Below are 17,554 nucleotides of genomic sequence, written 5' to 3' on the forward strand. Positions count from 1 at the left end.
CCATGCTTGCTTTAGTGGAGTCTTTCTTTAGGGTCATGGGGGTGGTGGTTTTTCTTGATTTTTTTTTTTAACTTGAGCTTAGGGGGAAGAGTCTTTCCTTCTCAGGTCATAAATCCAAAGACAGAAACTTAATCCAACATGCAAAGAGAAGCAGAAGAGAGAGAAAAATGGAAGACTTATGTAGTTCTTGATTTCCTTTTCCAAGGCTTTTTGAGACCAGTCCACCACTACCTTTTGTCCAGTTTAGTTACTGAGCAAAGCAATCCCTTCTTGTTTACAGCAAGGAGAAGTTGGGTGCCTATTGCTTGCAACCAGAAAGTCCTAAAGCAATCGTCTACATCCCTGGGTCTCTTTGGGAGCATATGAGCAAATACACATAGTGGCTGCCACAGTGCCTGGCACATAAAGGTCCTAAAATGTTAGCCCTTAATGATGTGTTCGAAATAACACCGAGTAGATGAAATGTGGACAGACTTTCTCTTTTTTTAAAGTCTCAGCTCAAATGAGGTCTTGCTTATTCCCGGGGAAGATCGAGAACTTTCTCTTCTTGCTCTCTCCATCCTTGCAATCATCCTACTGCTCTGTAAGTGTTTGCAAGTCTGTGTTCTCTTCTGATATCCTTTGAACTTCTGGAAGACTGGAGCTGAGTCTTATTCAGCTTTAAATCCTCAGTATCTAATATTCTAGCACGGTAGATGGTCAAATGGAAAAATCCTAGAAAAATGAGGATTTGAAGAGTATTTATGGTTAAATGTGGCAATAATAGCAACCAGCATTTGTAGAGTACATGCTATAGTCTAAGCACTAGCCTAAGAACTTTGCTTTTATGATTCTATCCTCACAATAACCTTTAATATGCTATTATTATTACTCCATTTTACAGATGAGCAAACTAATGTCAAGGTCATACCACTACTGAATGGCAGAGCCAAGACTTCATTCTGGGCAAACAGACTCCAAGAGCCCTAACATTTCAACCAATATACTGTGAAGGTATTTCATTAAATATAGATGGAATTAAATCATCTAATATTAGAGACAAAGGAAACTCTGAGATCATTGAATTCCATCACGAAACAGATGTGGAAATTGAAGCCAAGCGTTGGAAGTGTCTTGGTTCAGAGGATTTATATAATTGCAGAGGCTTATCTACACCGGGCTCCTGACTCCTAGCTAGAATCATTTTTACAAAGTTTACTCCACCTCTTATGCAAAGTTTACTCCTTCTTTGCACCATCCCTTTCGGGGTTTTGTTTTGGAAAAACTACCCCCAGGTGGCAACTTGTGTTTCAAAGTAGCTATGTGCCAGGTACCATTCAAAGCCAAGGAAATAGCCCTCTATGGGTCTCACCTGTTGAAACAGACCACCGGGCACATGAAAGAGGACTGGGGAAAAGGGACCCTTGCTCATCATCAGATTTCAGCTCAAACTTTATGTCCTCCGCAAATGCTTCCCTGGTCTTCTAAGGTCAAATCTATCTGCCTAAGATCTCCTTCATAGCCTTAGCATGGTCAGCTGTAATTATATACATTATTTGTGAAATATCTGGTTAATGGTCACGTCACTTGTTACCCTATAAGTTCCTCGGGGACAAGATCTATGTCAATTTGTGTTCCTCCTTATATTCCAGGTGTCCTGGCACACAATAGGTGCTCAAAACTATTTGTTGACTGAATGAAGGAGTGACCAAATGGATGAATAAATAAATGCATGAATGCAGCACCATGACGAATCATCCCTATGGGCTGCATAGGGGTAGATGCAACCCTTATATGGTGTGATCTGAGGCGACCCTCAAGAGGACACACTCACACAACCAGAAAGCCCCACCAGGAAAGTCAAATAAACATCCACTTGGTGAGGGCTTTGAGGAACCGGAGAGGGAAAAAGAGACACAAAAGGTGAGCAAGCAATTTTCAAAGGATGCTTTCAACTCCCTGGCCAGTCCGTGTGTGTTTCCTCTACGAAGTGTTTCCAATTACTGTGGCACTCTCGGTATCTGGATCCATCTCCAGTGAATTCCTCTGCAGCTCCTGCCAGACATATGGGATCAATCAGGGCTTCGGCGCTAGTGCGCTTGCTGCGGGAATGTTGACAGCCTGACAGACGCGGGGTTCTGGTGTCATGGAATCTCCGAGAGTCTTTGGCTTGAACTCGGGAGGAGAATGAGAAAGGGGAGGAGAGAGATAGAGGCAGAGATAGAGGAAGGAGAGGGGAGAGGGAGAGACAGAGATAGGAGGGAGAGAAGGAGGGAAGCGGGAGATTTTTCTTGACTGCCCCCTTTCCTTCAAACATTTTATAGGCTTCAGGGGGAGCGAGGAGGAGGAGAGAGGGGAGAGAAAAGACGAGAGCGAGAGGGGTAGCGAGCGCGCGCCGTTCCATCCCTTGTCCCCGGGCGGCCGGAGGAGGTTGGACTGTGTCCCCAGTGTCAGATGAGAGGGCGCTGAGGCTCGCGGCCGCCGTCCCGTGCCCCGAGCCGCGCACGCCCCTCAGCGAGCCGGGCGGCTGAGCATCTCTCCGCGCCGGGCCGACGCCTGCGCCCCGGGCGGCCGCTCCGTCTCCAGCGCAATGTGGGCACGCCTGGCCTTTTGTTGCTGGGGTCTGGCGCTCGTTTCGGGCTGGGCGACCTTTCAGCAGCTGTCCCCGTCGCGCAATTTCAGCTTCCGCCTCTTCCCCGAGGCCGCGCCCGAGACCCCGGGGCGGCTGCCCGCTCCGCCCGCGCCCGGCGAGGACGCGGCGGCGGAGGAGAGCAAAGTGGAGCGGCTGGGCCAGGCTTTCCGGCGACGCGTGCGGCGGCTGCGGGAGCTCAGCGAGCGCCTGGAGCTCGTCTTCCTGGTGGACGAGTCGTCCAGCGTGGGCCAAGCCAACTTCCTCAGCGAGCTCAAGTTCGTCCGTAAGCTGCTGTCCGACTTCCCCGTGGTGCCCACGGCCACGCGCGTGGCCATCGTGACCTTCTCGTCCAAGAACAACGTGGTGCCGCGCGTCGATTACATCTCCTCCCGCCGCGCGCACCAGCACAAGTGCGCGCTGCTCAGCCGCGAGATCCCGGCCATCACCTACCGCGGTGGCGGCACCTACACCAAGGGCGCCTTCCAGCAAGCCGCGGTAAGGTGCCCGCCCCTCCCGGCCCCGGCCCCAGCCCGCACCCCGGCCCTACCCACCCACCGCTGCCTCTCCGGCTCAAGCCGGGCTCAGCCTAGGGCAAGCCACAGCACCCTGAGTCAAGCGTCCCCATCCCCAAAGTCAGAATCATACCTACCCTTCTATTGTTGGTGGGTGGGGTCCCTTGGGATGATGGATTTTAAAGGCTTAGGAAGATGTCAGGCTCCTTATTAAGTGGTCTTTGAGGACCCTCTTAGGAAGAGGTCCTTGAGATGCCCTTCACAATTCACGCTCGTAGGGACAAACCGTGGCCAAACTGGAACAGGTGAGTACGTTTTATGAAGTGTGTCTAAAGGTAAGAGGTGAAGTGACCTGAACATTTCGCCGATTCTCTGGTACGTGATTTTATGCTTTCAATATGAATTTCGTTGCTCTGAGTCTTTTACAAGATTTTTAGCACCTGGTAGAGGAAGTCAGTTTAAGATGCTGGACTTTTACTTTTCCAAAATTTAACTTTTTCTAATTACAACGTGACACATATTCAGTTGAAGAAAATTTGGAGCATATAGAAATGTCAGACACATGATAGCAAGCCAATTTTTGTGAAATGAATGAAATCAGAGGAGGAAAAGGGGGTGGGGGAACGAAGCCTCTAATCCCATCACCCTTATAAAGCCACTGTTTACATGTTGTTGAACATTTGCCCAGTATGCACATCTGCACATACTTTAAACCAAACTGGTGTCTTGCTCTTTTGTAGTCTACATTTTTCATTTGTTATATCATGAAATGATCTACATCATTATATATGTAATATAATATAGTTATTATATACCTACCTAAGTTGCATACTAGTCTAATGGGTGCATATACTATGATCTATTTTACCTGTTGCCAGTTGTTGGACACTTAGGTTTTTATTGTCATGGTAAACACAAATATTTATGGACCCCTTTGATTACTTCTGTAGGAAGAATTTCTGTAAAGTTGCTGAATTAAAGATACGGACATTTGTAAACTACTTGATACGTATTTCCAGTTCTCCCTTGGAGGCTTGTATAGATTAACATTCCCACCAGCAGAGTTATCACAGCAGTAAGTTTGCCACATGGTCACCAATAACATGTGCTCATATTTTTAATGTCTTTGCCAATTTGGTAGGTGAATAGAGGTATCATTTTAGCAAATTCAATTGTTTTAGTTTTACTGGGGAATGAACATTTTCTGATACATTTACTGGGCATTTGTATTTTTCCTTTGATAATTACCTGGTCATAATTTTTGCCCATTTTGCAATTATGGTACGTGTTTGTTAGTTTATTTTAATGATTTGTAAAAGCTCTTTACATAGTAAGACTGGTAACTCTTTTTTATACATGCTGCAAATGTTTCTCCCGTTCACTGCCTTTTACTTTTCTTTATCACAGTGTTGTTAGATGGATGATTTAAATTTGTATATAGCCAAATCCATCAAACTTTGTCTTTAAGATCCTACATTTGCTTATGTTCTTAGAATGGCTTTGTCATTTCCCAAATCAGAGAAATATTTTCCCATCTAACAGTTTAATCTGTCAGGAGCTTGTTTTAGTGTATGGTATGACAAAGATGTCTAACTTTATTTTTTAATAAATAGTTAACCAATCGTCCCAGCATCATTTGTTTACTAGCCATTCATCCTTTTCCAATTTAATTGAATGCCACTTTTATCATACACTAAAAGCTTATGGGTATTTGATCTCCTCCTGGCTTTCTATGAATTTTTTATTATCCTGGATGATAGGGTAGTCTATCCTATTATCTATCTATTATTTTTAAGCTTTCAAAAAGTGATTTAATTATTATAACCTTACAATATATTTAAATATCTGGTAGTGCAAATTCTCCTTTTTCTTATCTTTTATCTTTAAATCAGTTCTTTTATATTTATTACTTAATATGAATTTTTAATTCACTTTCACATATTCCAAATGAAACCAGCCAGCATTTTGATTTCAATATAGAAAACATAGAATTAAATTGGGGATTATTTACATTTTATAATAATAGTCCTTCCAAGTCAAAAATATGGTATGTCCATTTATAACCAGTTCTTTTTGTATCCTTCAGTAAAGTCATAGATTTCTAGTAATTAAGTCCTGCATATATTTTTCAAATTTAGACCTAAATGTATTCTATTCAATACTGCTATCATGAATAGCATCTTTTCAAATTAAATTTCAAACAATTATTCCTCTTTTACTTTTTAAAAATTTTAAAAATTTTATTGAAGTATAGTCAATTTACAGTGTTGTATTACTTTCTGCTGTACAGCAAAGTGACTTAGTTATACATATATATCCTTTTTCATAATTTTTGCATTATGGTTTATCACAAGATATTGAATATAGTTCCCTGTGCTATACAGTAGGACCTTGTTGTTTATCCATCCTGTATATACTAGTTTGCATTTGCTAATTGCAAACTCCCAATCCTTCCCTTCCCCACTCCCCCTCCCCCTTGGCAACCGCAGTCTGTTCTCTATGTCTGTGAGACTGTTTCTGTTTCATAGATATGTTCATTTGTGTTGTATTTTAGATTCCACGTATAAGTGATGTCACACGGTATTTGTCTTTCTCTTTCTGACTTACTTCGCTTAGCATGATAATCTCTAGGTCCATCCATGTTGCTCCAAATGGCATTATTTCATTCTTTTTTATGGCTGAGTAATAGTCCATGTATTTAGGTCTTATTCCCATTTTTCGATTGGGTTGTTTGTTTTTTTGTTATTGAGTAGTATGAGCTGTTAGACAATTATTCTTGATGTAGAGAAACGTTGGTTTTTTTAAACAAGACTTCTGTATCTGAATTCTTGTCCAAGTCTCTTTGATTCGTTTTTTAAGAATACATTTTATTTTACTGATAGTGTTTATTGTAGAAGATAAAATAATCAGAAAAAATTTCTGTAAATACACTGTAATATTTTGGTACATATCCTCCTTTTTGCAGTTGTCAAGGTAGTAGGTGTGTTTTCATATGTGTACATATGTCATGCATAAATAATGTTTATTCAAAAAAGGATTGTATTGTATGTTCTCTTTTTTAATTTGACTTTTCCATCATATTTTGCAGTCTTCTTTTCATAATAAGAAACACACTTCTACTTTGTCATTTTTCATGGTCACACAGTATTCCATTACAGGACGTGCTTTTATTTTTATCATGTAATTACCTCTTATTGTATATTTAGGCTGTTACAAACAATACTATCATATTTCTAATAATTTCCCTAATACAAATTTCTGAAGTGGTAGGTATTATTCCTTGAAAGAGGATGCCTATTTTTTAAGGCCTTTGATATGTGTGCCAAGTGGCTCTGTAGAAAATGGGTACCAAATTGCACTCCTACATGTAATGCCTGGGTCCGTATATAGGACACAGCCAACACAGGTTAGTATCATTTGAACATGACACCCCTAATTTATATGTGAAAAGTAGAATCCCTTTTTTTTTTTTTTTTGCTGCCTTGGGTCTTCGTTGCTGCGTGTGAGCTTTTCTGTAGTTGCGGTGAGCAGGGGCTACTCTTCATTGCTGTGCGCGGGCTTCTTGTTGCAGTGGCTTCTCTTGTTGCAGAGCATGGGCTCTAGGCACGCGGGCTTCAGTAGTTGTGTCACACAGGCTCAGTAGTTGTGGCTCGTGGGCTCTAGAGTGCAGGCTCAGTAGTTGTGGCGCAGGGGCTTAGTTGCTCTGCAGCATGTGGGATCTTCCTAGACCAGGATCGAACCTGTGTCCCCTGCATTGGCAGGAGGATTCTTAACCACTGTGCCACCAGGGAAGTCCCTAGAATCCCATTTTATATTGTTTTTCCTCATTAGTGAGGCTGAACACTTTTTTCATGTACTGTTGGCCATATATAGCTCTTTTTTTGAATACCTCTTAAAATATTTTGGGATCATTATCCATCTTCCATTTGAAGGTGCTTCTTTTTCTTAGTGATTTGTAAATGCATTTTAAATCTTAATGATATTAACCCTCCTGCTGCCAAGTCTGCGGCAAGTATTTTTTCTCTGTGTTTCACTTGCCTTTGAATTTTGTTTATGATGCTAGCATCTACCATTTTATCAATCTGTTGAATCTACTTTTAATTTGTGCTTTTTTTCCCCTTTCCTATGAAGTTTGAAAGGCTTTTGCCTTTAAGACACAAAAGAACTCCCTAAAGATGTCCTCTCTTGATTGAAGTAGTTACGCCAGGCAGGGTTCAGTTTTGTAGACTCAGTCCTCTGTTGGCCTCCACTCCGAGTTCTCATGAGGTCCCAAAGGCTGGCCTTATTCCTCATGTCACTGCCCACTCCATCAGGGAAGAACCCCTCTGCATCAGGGAAAAACTTGCCATAGACCAGCTCCTCTGTTTGGCTTGGCCAGGTCTGCCCAGGGCCTCTCCGTACTGTTGATCCAAATCAGTTCAATGGGTAATGAGTTGAGTATGAACTGCTTTCCTCAAGACCTGCTCTGTCTTCAGCTTTCTCCTTCCAAATACTACATCCTGTCTTGGAAAGTGGAATTGCCAATAGGGGTCCCAGTGCCTTTCTTCAGTCTGGATCCGTTTGTAATCTAACAAGCAGAAATTTCTCAAAAGTTTGTTTTAACTGAACTTTCCCTTGACTTTATTTTCCTTTTCTCATTTTGGTTGGGTTACGAGAAGGTACAGCAGAGGGTCAGCTGGACTCAGTTCCTGTCTAACCTGGAAACCTACATGTCTTTATTGTAACATTGCCAAGCCTCTGATGAGTATGCTTAGGTATAATTAGAATATGATATTTATGGAGAAAATTGATAGAAGTTGACTGGTGTTTAGAAATGGTATTAGTAGAAGTTTGAATGTGAATTTTGGCAAAGAGATCAAGCAAGCCTGTTTTATCACAGGATTAGTTTGAAAATGATAAACTGTGTGGTTCTGTTTGGAAATTTAGACATTTCTTCAGGGAGATGAAACAGTTCATCAGACTCCCATGTGTGCATAGAATGGTAATATTGGAACTGATTGTGATCTGGCCTTTACGTGAAATTGAAAATCATGGGGACATTTTTGAGGTTATTCATTATTTTCCCCAGAAAAATGAGTTTTTCAAACCTTTTCCACTTGACACTGAATGACCTCACAGCTGTCCGCAGCCACAAACACAGGCAGACAAATATGCAAACACATAGATACACACTTGCAAGTACATGGCTACCCCTCCCAATTCAGACATCTTCTCCTCTTATGTAAAATTTCAAGATAGAGAATTTCCTTTACCAACATGAAATTTGCTGTTATCTACTCAGCACATATGATTGACTAAACAAAAAGGGTAACAGTATTGCTTCATTTTTTATAGGGTGTCAGAATTGTACCACTTGATGGGGGGAGTGTATGCACAGACACACTTTATTTGAATGGATGAACTTCAATGTAGATGTTTTCTTTTGGGGCACCATCCCCGACTGTCATCAAAGAGTATAGGGCAAAAGCAGGGAAATCTGTAGTTAGTACAGTTCCCTCCAGAGACACACAATCAATGGATTGGGGGAAAGATTTAGCACCTTGAACTTAATTACATGAAAGCCTTTGACAAAACAAACGAAAAGCTCTTCAGCTTTTCCTTTCCAAGAGATGACTGTTTCACAGTGACCTTTCTTTTGGTTTTTCTCCCTGACATGTATTTATAAATTGCCTTTCCTAAAGTGCATATTTTGGACTGGCCCCTCTATGAATGCAAAACTCTTCAATTCCTAAGCATTTCACATCATAATAAAATCAGAGCCCCTCATCCCACTTCACTTTTGCTAAATAGCTCTTACACAAACATAGCATGGAGCTTCCGTTGGAAAAAACTGCTGCTTTCTTTATTGTTCCAGAGTTCCAGAAATATGATCTGATGGTGGGGAACGTGCTGCCTTGCCAAAAATCTGAGCTTTAGGTGTGGCCCGAAGACTGGGAATAGACAGGCGGAGACTCTTCCTAGCTTCCAGGGAAGGGCATCGTCATTATGTGTCCACGCTGCTACACGTTCACACCTTTACCTTTTAAGTGGTCTGATAAAACCTGGAGTTGTGTGAGATGCCACCAGATTAAAACCCTGATGAATAAAATTAAGGCTATTTTATTTCTATACAATGAGCCAATAATAGCCTATGAAGCAGTCTTTCTGATGGCCCAGATGCTGAAGGAATAAGCAAAGTTTGGGTTCTCCTTCCCTATTGGAAGAGGTAGAGGGGAGTCATACAGTCTGCAGTGGATTCAGCTGTTCCAAACTCCGAGCGTGATTTAGATGTCAAGAATTACTCACCGTTGAAGGAGCTAAGTTCTTTTTTGATGCTGGAAAGATGATCTTGCTAAATACAGCTCTGGAAGTGTTCTCTCTTTTGTGCTTCTTAAGTTTTAAAACAATTCTCCTGTTGCCTTGGTCTTCTGTAGGAACTTCTTTTGTAATCCCAGCTGTACTTTAGAAGTGTGAATGAGGAATGAAGGAATGAATGAATCCTCAGTGCATAAAATAGATCCAGACCTCTCGTATATTTCCCAGGCAAAGATGGTACTGAAATTTATTTGAAGAGAGAGCAAATAATTGTCAAATATTGAATTCTAATTTCTTCTTAGTCTGGTATCTGTGTATTTTATTTATTAGTTTTGTTATGCCCAGCATACAGGACACTGTGATATGTATTAAGAGGGTGCACATATGCTACTGTTAAAGACACTTATCACTATCAGCTGCCAGTATTATATGGTGTTTGGTTGGAATGCATCATGAGGGTACTTGGTCAAAGACTGAATGCTTAAACACAGAGGAAGGGCAGACTGCTCCGTCCTACTTCACTTCTGTGGTCAGAGGATAGGAAAGCCTTCCCCAGTGTCCTCTTGGTACAATGTGCTAGAGAGGATTTCTCTTAACAATGACCATGAAGTAGAATTATTAAATGTATTCATTCTTGACCAGATACACCTTTAACTTGTAAAGTGATCTGTAATTTATGAAGCGCTTTCCTGTTATGATTTTACAGAATCAGTTTTACAGAAAAGGCCTGGATACTAGGAGAGGTTAGGTAACTAAATGGTACTCACAGGGCTGAATGAATGCCGAAGGTAGAGTCAATCCAGTGTCCGTTTTGTCATCTGGTCTTTCTCCTCCCCACCACCCCTCACCCCACCCACATCTTACGTATTACCTCCATTTGTTGAGTTGTATCAAAAGCCAGGGAGAAGAAGGAAATCCCATCTCCAGAGCTTCTAAAGTGTTACATAAGTTATAATGCCAATTTAACCCGGAAGACAAAAACCATGGCTTTAAGGCCATAGTCATTCTAGGGGTGCTTTTCAATTGGCCCTTAATGTGTGTGATATATATATGGCCTATGTGTGTGTGTGCAGGTGCATATATATGTGTGTGTGTGTGTGTGTGTATGTATTTGTATATTTTAAAATACACATGTATATTTAATGTATGTTTTAATTTTGGCAAGCATTTTAAAATCAGGAGATAGCATTTTTTAAAAATCTGAGTTTGGGGCTTACTCTTTTTTTTTTTTTAACATCTTTATTGGAGTGTAATTGCTTTACAGTGGTGTGCCAGTTTCTACCCTACAACAAAGTGGATCAGCTATACATATACATATATCCCCATATCCCCTCCCTCTTGCATCTTCCTCCCACCCTCCCTATCCCACCCCTCTAGGTGGTCTAGAGAGACCGAGCTGATCTCTCTGTGCTTTGTGGCTGCTTCCCACTAGCTATCTATGTTACCATTTGGTAGTGTGTATATGTCCATGTGGGGCTTACTCTTGACAGATTGGGGTGTGTAACAATTCTGGGTGTGATTTCTCTCCTCAGCATCCCCACCTGGCACTTAGAATTCCATTTTGTGATCCTTGATTGTGTTCCACACTCTAACAGGGACCAATCACTGGCAGAGCCTGAGACGGTTATAATCCCTTCTAGTTTGTCCTCTGAGCTTCCTTTTTAACCCAATATTAGCTGAGATTAAATTTAGCTGGATGTAGTAGCAAAATCTAAAGTACCACTAGCTTAAACATGATAAACAGTTGTGTCTCTCTCAAATTAAGTCTTGAGTAGAAAAGTCAGAGCTAATATGGCAGCTGTCTGATGTCTTCAGGGACCCAGAGTCCTCTCTTTCAGACCTCTGTTCTATCATCTTCAGGTCACCTCATGGTCCAAGATAGCTGTTGGAGCTCCTACCATCAGGGGCTCATTCCAGGAGGCAAGAAAGGATAAAGACAGTCATATTGCTACTTAAGAAGACTCTGTAGCAATTCACACAATACTTCCACGTAGATCTCACTGAGGGGGACTTGGTCTCAATCCCATCCTTAGCTTTACAGAGTTTTGTTACTGAAGAGGAAGGAGAGTGTGGATACTGAGGAAGTGATGAGTGGTCTTTACCAAACCAGTGTGTCAAGAAGAGTGTATGTCTAACCAGAGAAATATCTGGAAATCCCATTTCGTTTCTTCCTCAAATAGCCCAGCTCAAGATGGAAGAGTCAGGCCTTGCCTAACTAAAAAATACCTTTGTCCTTGTGCCTGATCATGCTTTTTGTTTTAGAAAAACTATCAAAGTTCCTGAGCAATCTATTTAAATTTTGGCAACAGAAACTTCCTATGTTAGTTTCCTAGAAGCTTCTAAATAATATGGCATTCACTCCCAAATAAAAGATTATACTGAGAGAGATGGGGGGAAAATGCATCCCGCAAAATATAATCAATATTTTGTTGTCAGTTAGTAAACCCAAATGAACCTTTTTCAGGAAAACATGGTTCTTCTTTGGCTTTTCAGAGGAAGCTGTCAGGTTAAGAGACTCCTACATTAAAAGGAATTTCCTGTTCTGTATTATCTCTGCCTTTCCCGTAGGTTTTTAACACTATTCTCTAAATCTCCCCCGGTCATATGAAGAATGTATTTCTGGCATAGAATCTGCTTACATACAGTAACCTGCTTTGGTTTGGAGGCCAATTGTGGATAGGAAACATTCTGGGAGATGTTGTAGCCCATGAATGTTGTTACAGCACTTCATTTGAAATGAATGATAGTGAGAAGGAACTGAAATACGCAGTGCATTAGTAGGTGCATTTTCTTATCCATCTTGATGAAAAGATTTTTTAAATATTCATCTTCTTTGCTGTCTGCCTTTGTCATTAGGTCATTCAACCAGTTGCGTTTTATTTGTGTAAAGTGTCAAGCAATAACAATGTTTCAAATTCAGAGCATTCTTTCTTTCCTAGTTGCAGTGAACCCGAAAACTATAAACTTGAGGAGCTGAGTCTAGTTGCTACATATGTTGAAATAGTGATGGCTACCTTGTTTTGTGTGAATAGATGTCATTCAAAATTAAGGACAAAACTTCCTACAAGAGTAATAGAGAAAAACATTTTTAAGTTCTTAGCGGGGCTTATTACAAGATTGAATCATTGACAGAGTAAAATTCGTTTACTTAGTAAATTTACTTAGTCATTTACTAAGTAGAGTCCAAGTTGGATATTTTTCCAGTTGTAAGTTATCGCTAGAGTGTATAAAATATATTTTGAGGTACGTGAGTTCGATGCACTCTTTTCGTAATTCCCTCTGAAACGCTCCTGGTAGCCGTCGTCGTTTAATGCCCATCCTACTGCACCTAGTTATAGGATATACTGGTTGCTAATGTAAAGTAGAGTTTTATAAAATTTCAAAGGTGATATTTAAAATGTATATATGTGTATATGGTTAAAATACATACACTTCTAATTTTCTCAGATATGAACTCTCTCAAATTTCCACTAGTTCCACCTCTAAACTTGTATGCATCTCTGTTTAACCATACTTCCTCACCTTTATTAGAGTAATGGTCTCTTCCCTCAGCCCAGGAATACCTTCTACTGAATATTTCTCCTTCTTTCTTCTATCTTCAAGGTCTTCCTCTTAATAGCCTCCTTTCTCGTAATGTTAGAGCATTCACAATACATCTGTATATTTAAAATTGGTAGCATGTTTCCAGAGCAATGTGGTAAATTGTCAGTATGTTTGCAGTCTTAAAAGTATAAGTCGTAAAACTAAATTACCCACCAAGGAGCTTCTCATAAGAAATAATTCAAGAAACACACAAAGATTCCTGTAAAAGGATGTTCATCCCAGCATTCCTTGGAATAGGACTTTAGAAACAATTGGCTATGGTTTGGGAGGGCTTAATAAATGACACCTTTCTTCACCTCTCCCGAGTTCTAAGTCAGTTGAATTATAATACAACAGAGAAGTCAGGTGGAGAATCAAGCATGCCCGCATCTCCTGCTTAATGCAGGCTTAGGTGCACAGCAACCTAATATTGAATCTCTGAATTAGATTGACTTGCATCCCCTGGAACAGGCAGTGCTGGGCACATGGAGCCTACCTCTGTAAACTACAGACTGGCAGCCCAAGGCCAAAGAAAAGGGGAGAGGGGGGAGATGAGGAAGCATTCCTCCCCAGGGGCAGGGTGAGAATGGAGGTGTCAGGGGACCAGAGGGTAACTCTGATGGCTGACACTCCACCCAGAAACTAGAGGCAGCAACAACCAACTTCCAAGATTAACAGAATAAAAACACATCCACAGTGAAATATATTCAGTAAAATCATGTCTTTAAAGATTATTTAATGACATCGTAGATTGGCCAAATATCATATGAAATGAGCCAAAACTGTCTGTGTGTTTACCATCACTGTATAAAACTGTATGTATAAAAGTCCAATTTCATAAAATTATGCACTCAGGAAAACAACTGAGAAGAAAAATGTCAAAATATTAACAGTAGTTATCTATAGGCAGTATATTTACCTGTTTAAATAAATCCATTTCTTCTGCTTTTGAAAAACTATTTATAACAAACACGTATTACTTACTAGGAAGTGAAATATCATTGCTCACCTGGGTACAGATGATTGAAGACATGCCTTTGGGGCATCTGGAGGCATAGCCTGAAGCGGTCGGTCTCAAGTATAAAATCCTTTTGAATCTCAGCTTTTATCTAAATTGTCATGCGAACTTTGTATACTATCCCACGAAACAGCTCTGCTTTAAGAAATAAAATAATGCTTTAGCTGATCATCAGGAAATCGAAGTGAAACAATTCCAATCTTTTTTTTTTTTTTCCCAAATGCCAAATGCTGTTGTACGGAGTCCATCAGGACTGGAGAATTGTCCTGGGTTGAAAGCACCGACCCTACAGATCCTGTTATGCCCTCCAGCTGTCCCTTTCCTCCCTCCTAGTGTCACCTTGCGTCTTCAGGATCCAAACTCACATAAAAATCTGCACGCAGATGACAGTGGTTGTCTCACCACTTGGCAAGCTCCCTGTGGGTATTCACTCGGGAGAGGAGCCCTGATGGCTGGCCACAGTGTGACACAGAGTAGAGCGTTGAGGCTGCAGATGGTGGAAACAACTGACTCCGTCACCTTGCTGAGAGGCTAGGGAACGTGGCCTTCCTTTGGCTTGTCGCACCTGGAGGAGGGATGCTGACCCACTGCCCTGTCAATCCCTCTTACTCTCACTGATCAAAGACATTCTCATAGCAGAAAGGTATTCTCTAACCCATTAATATCATCACATGTAAATGAAAAAATTGCCTCAAAGGACCCATTTTCCACAGTCCATTCTTCTCTAGCTCTCAGGGTTCACTTTGTTTTGTGTGTGTGGTTTTTGTCCTGGGCGGAAACAGGCAGCCTATTTGCCTGCTGTTGTTGGTGGAGAGGGTTCAGGCACAGTCAGCTGTGTTGTTTGATAGTGTATTTTGGTAATGGTACCTCTGTCAACTTGGCTCACTCATTTTGACCTACACCAATCAAGTTGTATCTGCAAATAAGGCCTCATTGTCTTGATCCTATTTTATAGGTGTTACCTTTCCAGATGAATCTGCAGTGGACTTAGAAAGAAGTCAAGCAATTTTTATTTGCTTGTTGATGTTTTTCACAGTACTGTTTCTAGCCAAGACTTCTCTCTTTTTAGTCACAATTTCCTTCAAAATATGCATGCTTGGCTTTTAAATGTTGCTCCCAAAGTGGTGATTTCAGGCAGTTATTGCTGGAAGTTTCTAGCAATAAAGATACCAAAGTTTAGGCTATTTCTAGCTAATCGGTAGTAAAAATCTGCATTTTAAGTACTCATCGGCAGCAGGGCGTGATGTAGGACTTTCACTGTGGTCTCAGATTTGGCACTGGGACCTGTGGCTTAAACTAATGAGCGCTGAATATTCCACATTTTAAAGAGCGCCACCAACAACTTTGATGCGTTCCCTCAGAGGAAATGGTTGGATGCTGCGCAGAGCAGGCCCTACACGATCAGCCATTTCCCTCAGCCTCCGCCTAGCACCCTGGTCTCGTTTATCCCGTCAGAGGGCGGAGAAGCGAGGGAAAAACTGAGACCCAGAAACAGAGCAGGCATTGGGGATCTTTGCCTTTGGGGAGAGCAGAGTTCCTACTGGAAGGCTGATCTCTCCTGGCCCTCCTAGAGGACTTTCCCCTTCCAGCAGCTAAGTGAAGGGGAGACCAGCATTCTCTGTACTGGTTGGAAATTTACTCGGGCAGAAGCCTTGATTTGCTCCTGTGCCGATTGCATGGAGACAATGCAAGCCAGAGACAGAGCCAGTGTCTCCGTTTGGGTTCTGCCTGAAGCGGAACTGAGATGAGGATTCGAGTGCAAGTAGCTTGTTTGGGAGGTAAACAGACCTAGTAAACATTGCTAGGAGAGTCAGGATGTGAGACAGGAAGGGAACCAGCAGTTACAGGAAAGGTAATTTGTGCTTAATCCCAGTAGGAGCCGGGGTGGAATTCAAGCCTTTGAGTGAACACAGCAGAGAGGGATCTGGGGGCATTTATAGACCTACTCTCATCAGTCACTGTTGAGGGCCTCTCTCTGGAGAGCATTAATTCTCTGCCGCTCTCACCTCCCCTGCCAGTGAATAGAGTGGTCTCCAAAGGAAGCCCTCAGACAAAGAGATACAGATGCTGGGGTATGGGACGGGGGCGTTATTGACAGGGTCGGGTGTTGCAGGCAGAAAGAGGCCTCAGAGGAACAGCCTGCCCTGCCAACGTTTGGCAAAGCAAGGGTGCGTGACTTTTCCATAGGGGAAGGAGAACAAGGAAAATAACTGGGCTTGCGTCACTTTATTGCCTGCTAAGCAGACAGCTGGCATAGGGAGAAGTTACTGGGTGTACTACCGGAAGTGGGATCTAAACACGGGCCAGAGATGGTTAGTCCACAAACACAGGAAGTACCAATGACTTTTTCTCTATCACCTTTCACTTTTTCCTCTTTTGAAATTTCCTGTTTCTCCTGTGGTTTCAAGGTATGAGGCCCAGTATCGGAACCTAGGAGGCAGAGGTAGCTGAAGTCCCGGCAGTACAGTTCTGTTCAGAAATTTTGCAGAGTCATCTGTGTTCACCTATTTGATATTTTCCCAAATGTGGGGAAATACTGGAGGGAGTTATCTAATTAGATTGGGAAATTACAGGGAAACATGGTACATACTCTTTTGTAGCACTTGTTGTCTGGGTGATGTCTGTCTACCCTCTGCTTGTTAAGGACAGAGACCACATCTTATTTGACTTTATATCTCCTGAAGGACCTCGAAAATGATATTCATTATAACCTTAGTATTCAGTATTTTTAACTTTAGTATATCAGAGATAGTATTGTGCTTCTATGATTTCTAACTAAAACAAGGATGGCTATGACGTCTTCTTAAAGGAATATCCAGTGAATGCTTGGTTTCTTAAATGATAGGTTATAATAATTTTAGCAAATTCACCCTTTAGACCACTTTCCCAGGGGAGAAATAGAAAGTGCTGAGTAGCATCTTAGGCGTGAATTCTTACCTTTTTTCCCTAAATCTGGTCCAGGAGGCAAACCCCACAGCACCTCTAGAAGAGAACATCCAATGAGTTCAAAAGAGAACGTGCAGGCATCTGAGGTTTTAAATTCATGTCTTCTCTCCATATCACTGTCAGCACTGCCCTTTAACTGCTTCTGTAATGGCATCCTCATAACAGGACAGGTTCAAGTGGTTCTTTTTTTTCCCTCTACCTGGGGCATCATCACCCCCTTCTCGGCTCAGGTGGAGTTGTACAGGTTTTGGTTATAGAGTCATAATTTTCCCTAATCCCCTGATGTATCTTGTCAGGCTTCACAAATATGATGACTTATTTTCATTCACCGCTTCAAATGAAATAGTGGTTTCACTGTCATTGGTTTACCTACTTGATGGATGTATCCTAGCAACACGTTAAAAGTTTCTTTTGCGAATAATGGTAGTGAGTAATTGCTACTTGTCAGGTCCCACACTAAGCACTCCCCCTATATGAATTCATTAAACCCTTGCAACAGAAAAGTGTCCTCAGGTTGTTATTATTATTTCCCGAGTACAGATGAGGAAACTGAGGCACAGAGAATGTAAGTAACTTGACCAGAGTGACACT

The 17,554-nt window shown here is 41.6% G+C and overlaps 1 protein-coding gene across 1 annotated transcript in view; it reads left to right on the forward strand.

The window, feature by feature from the left end:
- Window positions 1-2,548: 2,548 nt before the first annotated feature.
- SVEP1 (sushi, von Willebrand factor type A, EGF and pentraxin domain containing 1) overlaps window positions 2,549-17,554 on the forward strand; it is a gene marked incomplete at its 3' end in the record, with an annotated part of 178,436 nt that continues 163,430 nt past the window's right edge. Inside the window, exon 1 of the mRNA XM_082842808.1 lies at window positions 2,549-3,106. Within this exon, the coding sequence (XP_082698934.1) occupies window positions 2,570-3,106 (537 nt within the window). The 5' untranslated portion in view covers window positions 2,549-2,569. The remainder of the gene's footprint in view (window positions 3,107-17,554) is intronic.

Source organism: Leucopleurus acutus, assembly GCF_964270905.1.
Source record: "Leucopleurus acutus genome assembly, chromosome: 7".
Classification (NCBI taxonomy): Eukaryota; Metazoa; Chordata; class Mammalia; order Artiodactyla; family Delphinidae; genus Leucopleurus; species Leucopleurus acutus.